General features: G+C 37.5%; 1 protein-coding gene and 1 pseudogene across 4 annotated transcripts in view; one reads left to right on the top strand and one right to left on the bottom strand.

Annotated features, from left to right (window-relative positions):
• Positions 1-2,690, top strand: part of LOC121027817 (cyclin-dependent kinases regulatory subunit 2-like) — a 5,216-nt pseudogene extending 2,526 nt beyond the window's left edge.
• The window catches only part of TRIM33 (tripartite motif containing 33), a 132,265-nt gene that overhangs the window by 22,418 nt on the left and 96,135 nt on the right, over positions 1-13,712 (bottom strand). For all 4 annotated transcript variants that reach the window (XR_005788898.1, XM_040471380.1, XM_040471379.1 and 1 more), the window contains exons 7-11: positions 11,417-11,563; positions 10,857-10,974; positions 9,189-9,463; positions 8,376-8,540; positions 4,183-4,383 (exon numbers count right to left, since the gene is read on the bottom strand). Coding sequence is in view for 3 of the 4 variants with exons in the window: in XM_040471380.1 (XP_040327314.1) it covers positions 4,183-4,383; positions 8,376-8,540; positions 9,189-9,463; positions 10,857-10,974; positions 11,417-11,563 (906 nt within the window). In the remaining variant the exon portion in view is untranslated. The remainder of the gene's footprint in view (positions 1-4,182; positions 4,384-8,375; positions 8,541-9,188; positions 9,464-10,856; positions 10,975-11,416; positions 11,564-13,712) is intronic.

Genomic DNA, 13,712 nt, shown 5'->3' on the forward strand with positions numbered 1-13,712 from the left:
TTCATGCTCTGTCTCTCTCTGTCCCAAAAATAAATTAAAAAAACGTTGGAAAAAAAAAAAAAAAAAGTAGGTGACAAGGACACCTGGGTAGCTCAGACAGTTAAGCGTCTGACTCTTGATTTTGGGTCAGGTCATGATCTCATGGTTTGTGAGATGGGCCCCGCATCAGGCTTTGTGCTGACAGTGCACAGCCTCCTTGGGATTCTCTCTCTCTTCTCTCTCTGACCCTATTCCCACGTGTGCACACATGCTCTCTCTTTCTCAAAAATAAACATTTTTTTTTAAAGTTAAAAAAAAAATGTGACAGTAACAAGTGTTGGCAAGAATGTGTAAAACCTGAAGTCCTCACGCACTGTTGGATGGGAACGTAAAATGATGCATCCATTGTAGAAAATAGTTGGGCAGTTCCTCAATAACTTACACACAGAATACATGACACTGCAATTCCACTACTAGAAATTTATGATAGAGAACCAATCACCCATATTCACACAAAAACTTGTACAAATATTTCTATAGCTATATTATTTCTACAACCACAAAGTGGACAACCTAATGTCCATCAACTGAAGAACCCATGAACAAATGTGGACTATCCATACAATGGAATACTCAGCCATAAATAGGAATTAAGTACTGATAAATGCTACAACATGGATGGACCTGGAAAACATGCTAAATGAAAGCAGCCCAACACAAAAGGCCATATATTGTAGAATTGCACTCATACAAAATGTCTAGAATAGGCAAATCCATAGAAACAAAAAGCAAATTAGTGGTTTCCAGGGACTGGATAAGAGGGAAATGGAGAGTGATTGCCAACGGATAGTATCTTTTGGTGTGATAAAAATGTCCTGCAAGTAGTGGTGATGGTTCACAATCTTGTGCATATACTAAAAATTACTGTCCTGTACATTTTTAAAAACTGGATTTTCTTGTATGTGAATTGTATCTCAATTTTAAAAAGTAGGTGATGAGAGACGCCTGGGTGGCTCAGTCAGTTAAGCGTCCAACTTTGCCTCACATCATGATCTTGCAGTTCATGGGTTCGAGCCCCACAGTGGACTCTGTGCTGACAGCTCCGAGCCTGAAGCCTGCTTAGGACTCTGTGTGCCCTTTCTCTCTGCTCCTACCCTACCCCACTCATGCTCTGTTCTCTCGCTCTCAAAAATAAACAAACACAGGGGTGCCTGGGTGGCTCAGTCGGTTAAGTGTCCGACTTTGGCTCAGGTCATGATCCTGCAGTTCATGAGTTCAAGCCCCGCATCAGGCCCTGTGCTGACAGTGGATCCCACTTCAGATTCTGTATCTCCCTTTCTCTCTGTTCCTCCCCCACTCACACTCTGTCTCACTCTCAAAAATAAAGAATAAAAAAATTAAAATAAACACTAAAAAAATAAAAATTAAAAATAAATGAATAAATAAAAATAAAAAGTAGGTGATGAAAAGGAAAGTCTAATATGATGCCAAGCTTTTCAAAGTTGTGGAACATCTACACTTCCTCCATCTGGTCTCTGTCAGAAAGCCCCAAACCAAGATCAGAATAGCCCTAGCAAACTATCGTTAAGTAAGACATTGGCAAACTTCCTCTTCCTCTTCAAAGTTTAAGACCTGGAACCAAGTCTTATTAATCTTTTTATTCTAAATCCCCAAGGACTTTAGCATATGCTAAGTGTTGAGCTTAATGATTCTTTTAACACTGCACATGCCTCTCTCTGGTTGCCCAAAGCCTCTCAGTACTATACCTTTCCAGGCCTACAATCACAAACTATCTCCCTACTATCTCTCTATGGAGAGCAGGGAGAGAACCAGCCTTATAATTAGGAGCGTGAGCTTTGAATTAAAACTTTTCCATGTACTAGTCACTAATCCCTCTTCCTCTCATCCATAAAATATGGGTGCCATTATGACAAGAGGACTTCACATATTAAACTGACAATACTGCTTGTGAAAGTGCTTTGCAAACTCTAAGTTTATGACTCAGAAATTTTACTTTTTTGCAGACACATTCCCAAATTTCCCATTCTGTATCGTCCAGTCCTCTCAGCACCAATACAACTAACATTCACTCAGCCAAAAAAGACCTCTCCTAGTATTTAGGAAGCAATAAGATTAAGAGAATTCACAATGTGTTAGTGATTGTGAAACAATTTGAAGTTAAAGAAACATCCTTTAAAACTCTTATAAAATCCATAAAACCCATAAAAATATTAAAATGCAATCAAGGGTCTTAGTATCTTAGTAATTACACTGTTCCTTGCTCCCATGGTAACACCTGACTCTGAGTAACTTGCACAATGCAGGAGAGGACGACTCAGTATATATAACCTTCAAAGGTTACACAGAATGTATAAATAAAATGTTTTTGTCAAGTCGTTGCCTTGGCTTAATGGGGACATGCAGTCTGCTGAGCCCACTCTTGGTGCCTCATTGCTCCCACCCACCCTCAGGAAGCCCACAAGCAGATCTATCAACTTGAACAAGTATTTCAACAAGCACTACGAGTACCAGCGTATCATGTTACCCAGAGAACTTTCCTAACCAGTATCTAAAACCCATCTGATGTCTGAAGACCAGTGGAGGAGACCTGGTGTCCAACAGAGTCCAGGCTGGGTTCATCACATGATTCATGAGCCAGAATCACATATTCTTCTCTTAAATAACCTCTTCCAAAATATCAACAAAAATGAAGTATATCTGGGGATCATTAATTACACCTTTTTCAAATTTAATGTATACATATGTGAGGTAGTATTCAGTGAGTACTTGAAAACGTACAAATCATTCATCCATAACGGTGCATGAGCTGTATTCCTCACTACAACAGAGCTCAGTTAAGTGCAACTGTAAGTAAGTTATTATATGATGGTTCTTTTTTTTTTTTTTTTTTTTAAGTAATCTCTACAACCAATGTGGGGCTTAAACTAACAACTCCAAGATCAAAGAGTTGCACGCTTGGGGCACCTGGGTGGCTCAGTAGTCGGTTAAGCATCCGACTCTTGGTTTCAGTTCAGGCCATGATCTCACGGCTCATGAGTATGAGCCCCAAGTCAAGCTCTGTGCTGACCGTGCGGAGCCTGCTTGGGATTCTTCCTGCACCTCCCCTGCTCGCTCGCGTGCACACGCGCGCTCTCTCTCAATAAATAAATAAATAAACAAACAAATAAATAAATATTATTTAAAAGAAAAAAAGAGTTGCATGCTCCACTGACTGAGCCAGCCAGGCGCAGGCGCCTCTCTAAGGTGTTTAAGATAAAATCTCTTCTAGTCTGTTTTCCCTTTAATATAAGTGGCTGTTTGCCTTTGTTGCCTATGTTAAATAAAGCTTGTACGTTGCACTAAAAAAGTTTAATAAAAGGCTTTTTTTTTTTTTATTTTTTTTCAACGTTTATTTATTTTTGGGACAGAGACAGACAAGAGCATGAACGGGGGAGGGGCAGAGAGAGAGGGAGACACAGAATCGGAAACAGGCTCCAGGCTCTGAGCCATCAGCCCAGAGCCTGACACGGGGCTTGAACTCACGGACCGCGAGATCGTGACCTGGCTGAAGTCGGACGCTTAACCGACTGTGCCACCTAGGCGCCCCAAAAGGCTTTTAATTCAAATGAATTAATGAAATTTCATAAGGCACTGAAAGATATGTTTCTTGAGGAAAATATTACAGGTGAAAGGGACAGATGCCTCAGAGGCCCTTCTACTCTTCTACCTTCTACTCTTCACCATCACTGCCTCTCTCAGGATGCCTCCTGCTCCTCTCCACAAGTGCTTGATACCTAGGCCTTGCAACTACTTTCTTTCTCAGTCCACCCTGTTTGCACAAGGGGTACCTCATCCCTTTTGGACCAAACAGAAGAATGGCAAAGATGTGACCACATTTGGGGTCCTGGTGTCCTCTCTGGATCCAAGCTCACAGCAGGAGTGCTTTGTCTAACATAAGGTTTGTCTGTTGGCAGGTGGCAGAAAGATTAACAAAACTGGTATCTTAGAACTTTAAAATATTAAGGCATGCTAGTTTCAGCACACATAATTTTTATTATCTTTTTTTACCACACATAACTTCAAAATCAAATAGTTAATACTCTACTCTTTGGAAATTTCAAAAAAATGTTGTTCCTAAATTTAAAAGAAAGAATGCTTCCTAATTAACAGCTTTTAAATCTGTCATTCAACTTAAATACAAACCTGTATGGGTGGAATATCTGGCAGCGATGGAAGGTTTTCAGGATTGGTAACTGAGGGGATTAGCTCTATTGCTGTAACAGACGGGCTGGTGGGACCTCGATTTGCATTTGCCATCGTAGCTGTAGTAGGGCTGGTTGGATTGATTGTAGTGTTGTGCACCGACACAACAGGAAAGGGTCCAGCATGCCCTGGGTTTGAGTGCTGTTAGGAAAAAAGATGTTATCATTACTTGATCTGCCAGGATACCCTAATGTGAACTACACCTTTACAAGAAGTTTTAGTTTAGGAAGGATATACAAGTGTTTGATACCTGTGACTAAGAACAAAGAAGGAAGCCTTATCTTACAATAGCCAAGCCACAGAAGCAACCTAAGTGTCCATGCATTGATGAATGAACAAAGAAGTTGTATGTATGTATGTATCTAAAATGTGTATGTGTGTGTCTAGAATGCAGTATTATTCAGCCATAAAAAATGAGACAATTCTGTCATTTGCCACAGCATGGATGGACCTTGAAGGTATTATACTAAGTGAAATAAGACAGAGAAAAACAAACACTGTATGATCTCATTTATATGTGGAATCTTAAAACAAAAACAAATTCATATAAAATGAGTTCAGACTTGTGGTTTCTAGAGGTGGAGGGTGGAAGAAGAGGGAATGGCAGGTGGTCAAAAGGCAAAAGGTACAAACTTCCAGTAATAAGATAACAAGTAACAGGGATGTAACATACAGTATGAAGTAAATCCTAATTCTGTATCTCCATCTCTCTGCCCCTCCCCTGCTCGACTGTGTGTGTCTCTCTCTCTCTCTCAAAAATAAACATTAAAAAAAAAAAAGTAAATCCTAAGAGTTCTTATTACAAGGAGGAAAAGAATTTTCTTCCTTTCTTTTCTTTTTATTGTATCTATATAACATCATGGATATCAGCAGAACCTATTGTAATCATTTCACAATCTATGTAAATCAACCATTATGCTGTAAGCCTAAAATTTATCGTGATGTACATCAATTATTAATAAAACTGGGGGGAAAAGCCTTCTCCAACTTATACAAAAAAAGTAACAATAACTCAAACTTAGCCTTTTTGTTTTCCTACTCATTTTTGTCTACTTTTTAGGAAAAGCAGATTTGCCATTATTTTCAACCTGCCAGCCTGGTGACATGGCATTATTACAAACAAAGATGTACATAAATAGATGATCTAGAAGCCCCCAAAGTTTTTAAACATCAGGCCGGGAAAGTCACTGTTCTATTTATATTCCTCTTTGACTCTTCCGTCTTTTTAAAAATAAAAACAATTGGATAGTTGTCTATTATATAACTCATACGGTAGAAAAAAATGAATGTACAAAAGGAAATATGACATCAATTCCTGATTGTAATAATCTGTGACTCTAGGCAAATCACATAATCTCAGTAATTTAGAAATGTGAGTAACACCTCACCTGTCTCACTGTAAGCGACTGTTAGGATCATTTAAGATAAATATAGATGAAAATCCTTGGGAAACAAATTATACATATACAAATAAATAATTAGAAATTTTAAACACTGAAAATTCTACATTCACTTATTTCTGTAGGGGCCTTAAAGTCTGATGATTCTGCAGCTTCTGCACTCTTCCAAAGGGTGTAGTTGCTCCCTGGTAAGATTTGTGGGCTTTTGGGTACATGGCTATGTGAACACTTTTATGGAAACTAATGTCCAGATCTTCAACCTTCATATGTACTTTTTTTCTAAAGAAAACCCAATTTCCCTAGGAATGTGCCAGTCTACAGGTTCTCCTCTCCTTCTATAATTGCACTTCTCCCTCTCCCCTAAAACAGCACACCTCTGACCCATTTCAAATCCTATCTAACACACTACCCTGGGGCAGAAAAATACTCTGAGACAAGCAAAGATACAAGTGTTCGGCTGATGACAAAGTGCCCACCTCAAAAACCTGAGTTAATAAATCTCTGAGTGGGTTCTGATATAAGATGATCAACAAACAAAAACAAAAGACATGAAGAAACTGTCAACTGATAAAAAGATGCATAAAGTAGTATTCATAGCTCATTCTAAGTTTTAGTTTATAATCTGCAAAAGTTCAAACAATTCAGGAAAATGAAAAAATTCCCAGATACATGTTTTTGTATCTTTACATGTTTTGAATCTTTAATTCCCAGATACATGTTTTTGTAAACAGTTCCCAAGCATCATAAGAAAACAGAAACAAGAAAAAACAGTAATAAAAACTGATGTTGAATTCTAACTCTAACAATTAACATACACAAATATATATAAGGCGCCTGGATGGCTCAGTCAGTTAAGCACCTAACTCTTGATTTTGGTTCGGCTCATGTCATGATCTCACAGCTCATGGGATTGAGCCCCACACTGGGCTCTGTGCTGACAGCATGGAGCCTGCTTGGGATTCTCTCTCTCCCTCTCTCTCTCTCTGCCCCTCCCCTGCTGGCACTGTCTCTCTCTCTCTCAAAAATTAAATAAACATTAAAATAAATAAATACACACACACACACACACACACACACACACACACACACACACACACAAATGAACAGGAAAAAGGAAAAGGCTCCATCTGTCTCATAAAGAAATGTGTACCCAGAAGAATTTTATTTTTTATGTTTCCTAATATTCTTAAACCATATAAGTATATTTATGTATAATTGTACAGAAATTACTATAATGAAAATTTGGTCCAAAATAATATTTTTAAGCTTAATAATAGTCTTACTGTCACTGGAAATACAAGAATTTTTAAATTAAGATAGACATTTTTCCCACAGAAAACTGCGACTGATCTATATACCCATCAAACATAAGTATATAAAGATAAAATTCTATAGACAAAGTAGAAGAGAAATTCAGGTCCAAGCATAAAAGAGACAATAAAGTTTGGACTTCCAAAAAAGAGCTTGCTATAGTATCTGGGATTCCACTGGATTAGTTTATAAGAATGATGAAACGGTTTGATTTTATGATGTCAGTAATTACAATATGCCAGAAAATATGTCCTTGGCAATCATTGAAACTTAAATTTATAATAGAACCTTTATTGTTTTTTTAATTTTTAATGTTTTATTTATTTTTGAGAGACAGAGTACAAGCAGGGAAGGGGCAGAGAGAGAGGGAGACACAGAATCCAAAGCAGGCTCCAGGCTGTGAGCTGTCAGCACAGAGCCTAAAGTGGGGCTCGAACTCACAAACCATGAGATCATGACCTGAGCTAAAGTCGGACACTTAATCAACTGAGCCACATAGGTGCCCCTGTAATAGAACTTTTAAATGTCAGTCTTAAATGTGAGGGAGTGCCTATTTTTCAAAAGTCTTTCCAAAGGTACTTGCGTATAAAAGTTGAAGAACCACTGCACTGGGACTATTTATCCAAGTTTAGTATGCAAACTGATCTGAGAGTTAGTAAAAGTTTACTATTTCTGAGTACTCTCCTCCCAGAAATTTGGACTCAATGGCTATGGTTCAGAATCTATTTTTGACAAGGACCTCATACTCATTCTGAGGGTTATTAAAGCATGCTTTGAAAAATATCACTATAACAGTTCCACAATGAACTTTATTATTTTATAACTAGAGATCATATGTAAAAGTAGCCTGATTTTATAGTCCTAACTCCTATTCAACTATAACCTACTATTCAGGCAAAAATCAGAAAATATGTTTTAAAATACACTTATTTTTCATAGCAGGCATTATCTATATCCTAAAAAGAAAAACAAGCAGAGAGAAGCTATACCCAAATAAATAAATTATATAGCACAGCTCTACTGTTTTCAAAGTCCTTTTTACAGATCAAGTTCACACCACCACATGAAAAGAACAGAGAAACAATTTCAGGAAACTAAGGTTCTAATCCTGACTTTACCGTTACACCTCTTGTGATTGTGGATAAATAAAAAGCACCTTTGTTTTTTACTTCTGTAAAATGAATTGGCTGGACGAGACCAGAGGTTCTTAACCCATAGTATATAATGGGTTTAATGCCATTAAAGAAGCCGTTAAAAATGAATTCATGTGTATGTGTAATTTGGGGGAACAAGAAGATACACAGCATTAATCAAATTTTCAAAGGTATCAATGGCCAACCCCGAGCCCCCACCTGCTTAAGAAAAACTATGTCTTTTAATTTTAAAATTGTATGATTCTTACAAATGTAACTCTAGGCATACTTGTCTTTGGAGGTGTGGCTGCATCATGGAATACTGAGGGCCGCTGTGCCTGGGTATCCCTGGTATCCGGGCAGCGTTCTGGGCCAATCTCATCTGATGGGCTTGGAAAGCTCCACAGTTCATGTTGCTTCTTTGCATTGTTTGCACACTGATCAATCTTGGAGGCTACAAAAGGTAGGCATTGCATTTGCTTAATAATATTTTTTATAAATTTATCTTTCAATGATAAAATGTTATGGTAAAAATCGACAGGACAGAATGGCATAAAGTATAAAGCGTAAGTCATTCTCCCCAACTCTAGCCTCAATCCCTTCTGCTCTGTGTGTGTGTGTGTGTGTGTGTGTGTGTGTGTGTGTGTGTGTGTTTGTGTGTAAAGCCTATCAACATTAACTTATCCAAACCTGGACTAGTGGTTTTGATTTGGATGGGGGAGGGGAGATCAAAAGAGATACACGGATGGGAATAGTTTGAATAAATGCCTAAGGAATGTATCTGATCTTAGGTAAAAAAATATCTGGCTTTCTGGCCCCAAATCACACGTGAAAACAAAAAATACCTGGAATGGAGGGATAAAAACTTTTGCTCTTCCATAGTACCATGAGTTAGTTTCATATCCCATGTTAAATAGTTCTTTAATGCCCTTTGTCACATCTCCCCCAGGCCCCTGCCAAACCCAGAGCAAATATTTAAACTCTGACCTCTGAGCTTTGTCTCTGCTAGTCACTTTGAAATGTGCAATTCATCCCAATAGGACGGAGTGCAGTCTTGAGGCTTTCATCATTTTTATCAACCGTGCCATGCTCTAATACTCACCTGTTGCTGTAACATCTGTGGGGCTGCTTGTCGAGGGTGCTGCTGTGTCGTGGTCGTTGCTGTGGATACGGGTGCAGGCGGCTGCTGCATCCTCATCTGTTGTAACTGCTGATGTTTCTGTGCGTATACTTGCTGTTGCATGTGCTGGAGTCGAAGCTGCGCTAAGTTAATCTGTCCAGGGGTTTTACTAATGTGGTTTGTCCCTGGAGGAACTTGCCCAACTACAACATTAGGGGTATAACCAGGAGCTGGTTTACTCTCAATTACTAGATTACCTGAAGGATTTAAAAAATGAGAATAATTTGCATATAAACGATTAAATCATCCACTTTTGATTGCCACTATTTTTTTCTCTTTCCTTTCACAACTATTAGCACTCAAAGCTTCTGACAGGACAGCAGAGGTGGGAGATAGGTTTAAAGATGATGAAGATCAGAAACATAGTCCAAAGCCAAATAATTGACTTTTGATTATTCAGAATAATGTATTGTGTATTATTCTATATTTACACAAATGTACAGAAAATTAAAGATCTGAAACACAAGTTATTGGAGGAGGCACATCTAGTCAGTCAAAATCAATTCTCCTGGGCAAGATTCAAGGATATCTAAGACTGCTAATGCTGATTCCATTTTCCTTTGAATTGCCATACTATTCAGGGCAGAGTACTACATTGCTAGAAAACTGTCTCCCATGGAAACATGGAATGTTTTAGCCACTTACGTCCCTAGAAATGACAATTTTCCTTGGTTCTCACACAGCCCTTTATTTTCTAGGAATAGAAGGCAAATTTTAGGAAGGTTGGATGTAAGGCAGAGTTGGCAAACCTTTTCTTTAATGGGTCAGATAGTTTAGGCTTTGCAGACCACATAAGATCTGCCATATATTCTTCTACTTTCATTTATTTTTACAAGCCTTTAAAATGTAAAAAACAAACTTAGCTACCATGCCACACAAAATACAGTTTGCCAATGCCTTCTCTAAGGCTACAGCCAAATTTTAATATACACAAAGATCACTTTTTTACAGAAATCCATTCACCTCTGCTTTTACCACTTCCAGTGGTGAGAACTTAACTACTTTCAAAGTGAGTTTCCTCAATCTGTAGACAGTTCTAACTGTTGGGAAGTTTTGGGTCTCTGTTTTAAATTGAGCTGTGTGTCTGTCTCTCTGTAACTTTCACCTATGGTCTGTAGGTCCACACCGTGGACAAGAGTGAAGCCCATTTCTCTTCTGTGTGGAAAAGCGCTACTCTTATCTTTCAAACATTCCTCAATGTGACTTTCACACACATCAGCATCCTGGAGGGCCTCCTCTAGTGGACAATTCGGTACAATTAATATACAAACTATTAGGGCATCTAATAAATTCTTCCAGAGAATGAAGCCCCATATGCTAGTTTTTTTACATAAAACAGTCATTACCAATTTTCAAATATGTGGGGGAAAAGTCAACAATAATACACATTTTTAAAATCTACACACAGGAGACGCTCAACATTCTTCAAAATGTCACGAACAGAGCACAAGTGAGTTTCCAATGAGGAACATATTTTCCAAGAAGTTTATGTGTTACAGTAAAGCTTTAAGGATCTAAAATCTGTTTTAGATTCTTTCTCCTCCTAATTTAGTGTTCCCAGTCACACTGAAAAAACTAATTAATTCTCACCTAAATTGACTACATTCTTTGCCCAGAAGGTGGGATCACAATGGAAACGGATTGCTCCATTAGCAGCAGGCACAGGATCACACCGTGCTTTCAAAATATGGCGCAACTGAAAAGTAATCTTGAAGGGAAAAAATTCACATTAGTCTTAAAAACTAAGTATTACCTGAGAAAACAAACATGGTAAAGACATAAAAAGCTCATGTAGCCCCACGATCTGAGATGAGACAGTTGTGTTTAAAAGACTACCTATATTAGCAATCAAGTGCACATTTCTGGCAGAAATGATTTATCATGTATCTTCAGGACAGTAAATACTATATGAATCCATTTACATGAAATTCTAGAAAATAACAGAAATAAGATTAATGGTTGCCTAGGGTCAGGAGTAAAGGGGAACAAAGAAACTTTTGTGGGTGATGGAAATTTTCTGTATCTTAATGCAGTGGTGGTTACATTGGCAAAAATACAAAATCTAGACTTGAAACAGCTACAGTTCACTGAATGTAAGTCTTAATAAAATCAATGTAAAGACCTGTGGATAAACACACTATGTGTCTCACCAGTCGCTTGCTGTACAGTAGAGCTGTGCTGCTGCCACTTGCAATTGCCCAGTTTGTGAAGTTCATCACATGCTTCACCTGCCGGGAAAGGCCTGTGATGTCATTCTGCTGCTGTAATAACTTCATCTGTCTTTCTTTTGTAACATTCTGAAACAGAACAAGAGTTCAATGAAGAATTCTATACGAAAAATCCAACTCACTGTTTCTGTTGCAAACGAACACAATACCTACGTTACTTTTTACAATCGGGATAAGTTAACTTATCTCATTATGGAATGAGCCTCTGATCAAAAGAAAAGTTGGAAACTAAACTTAGGCAAACAAAGGCGGAACTAAAACTTAGTTCTCAAAGCTAACAAAGGGGCATTCCACACATAAAAATTGTTAGTTGATGTCTCCCTTTTCCTTCAAGAAGATAAAATGTCTTTGTTAAAAATAGTATCTAGGGGCTCCTGGGTGGCTCAGTCGGCTAAGCGTCTGACTCTTGGTTTTGCCTCAGGTCATGATCTCAAACTTTGTGAGTCTGAGCCCCCATCCGGCTCCACGCTGACAGCCCAGGGCCTGCCTGGGATTCTCTCCCTCCCTCTCTGTCTTTTAAAATAAATAAATTTTAAAAAATAATAAATTAAAAAACAATAAATAAAAATAGTATCTATTAGGCTAATCCAATATACAGAATCTGTGGCATAATGAGCTGACCTTTAGAAATTTGATATAATCAACTCCACACTTTTAGGTCCAAAGAAAATTTTGTGTTACCAGTGCCACCTACTGGTATAGCAGGAGGCTAAAGTTAAAATCTCTTCCTTCAAATACGTTTAAAAGACAAAATGAGAAAGGTAAATTTTAAAGCTCTAAGAGTTAAGGAACCTTTTGAAATAACAAAAGTTCTCAAAGAACAAGAGCATAAATAAGAATTGAAGGACCAATTTGAGGGCAAATGCTGCAAAGGAAAAATAAACTACCTGGGAACTAAAACTCCCGGAAGGGACAGGTGATATCTTATATGCTCTGACATTTGGCATGCCAAACAACCTATCTACTTCGCACTTGACCATTTTCTGAACACCTCAACTTGACTCATTGGGCAATTTTTTCCTAAGAAAACAAGTTGCCCATTTTATAATGCAAAACGATGGATAAAAGTATTCAACTGATAGAAGTTTGATTCACAAGTTCCCTGGAAATCATCCCTTCTACCAAGCATAGGAAAACCTTTATTTTACAAAGTTTAAGAACATATTACACTAGAAAACATCTATTCCTTAAATTCAGCATGTTAGGCGTGTGTGGCAGATTTATGATTCAGTATTTTTGTATATTTTAGCATTAAAAGGCATCTTTTCATTCAAAAGTTCTTGAAATGGTTTACGATTATTTTCGACCTAAGTTACAGTGTATTTGCAGTAAGTTAAAAGGTTATCAAAAGGTTATCAGAAATAGTTGCTGCTCAGTGTTCTCCACGAAGAGTCTTTGAAAACAAAAATCTATTAGAGTTAAATGCATCAGCTGAATGTACAAGAGGAAAGAGACCTCCAACTTTAATGGTATGTGTGAGAGTACTTTTAATCTCACAATTGTGTCTCAATAAAAAGATGTATTTCAAAAGACAGAAATGCAGAAATAATACTGCCAACATAATTTCTTTCATTTGTATGTAACTATGTGTCTAGTATTTCTACAATGATCTATGAGGGAACGGAACAGAAAATAATCTGTGGAAATGTTGAGGTTACAAGTAATAGAAATTTAAAAAATCAACTACATAGCTTAAATTGCTACTGATGATGCAGAAAACACAACCCCCTATCACCTGAACCTACTAAAGAGTACCAAATTTTGAGAACCAATGAACTGTGGTCAGTAGAGACAACTCTGTTTAAAACTTAATTTGGATTTCAAACTGACTGGATTCTTATCTGGAAATTTATATCTGCATATTAATCTTAAAAAAATGCAATAAGTTTAAAGTTTATAAATTTCAAAATGAGCAGCATTTTTAGCAAAACTATGGAATATTTTTAAAATAAAGTAAAACACAAATGACTCAAGCAGACCCCAGTATACATTCACATGTAAAAATTAAATTGAGGCCCTATATTCAGGGATGGGGGTGGGGGAGTGGGGAGTAGTAGGTTGGCTTTGTCTTTGTTTATATCACATTTTAGTAATAATTCTTTAAATCTTAAGAGGACAACACTATCTCCTCATTTATACAGCTAAAATCAGTATTACTGAATTGGGCTGCAAATTAACTAACTCAGTAAAGCTCTATTTTCCAATAGAAAATGAAATG

This window comes from Herpailurus yagouaroundi, unplaced genomic scaffold (assembly GCF_014898765.1).
Source record: "Herpailurus yagouaroundi ecotype Mexico unplaced genomic scaffold, PumYag 77, whole genome shotgun sequence".
In the NCBI taxonomy this organism is placed as follows: domain Eukaryota; kingdom Metazoa; phylum Chordata; class Mammalia; order Carnivora; family Felidae; genus Herpailurus; species Herpailurus yagouaroundi.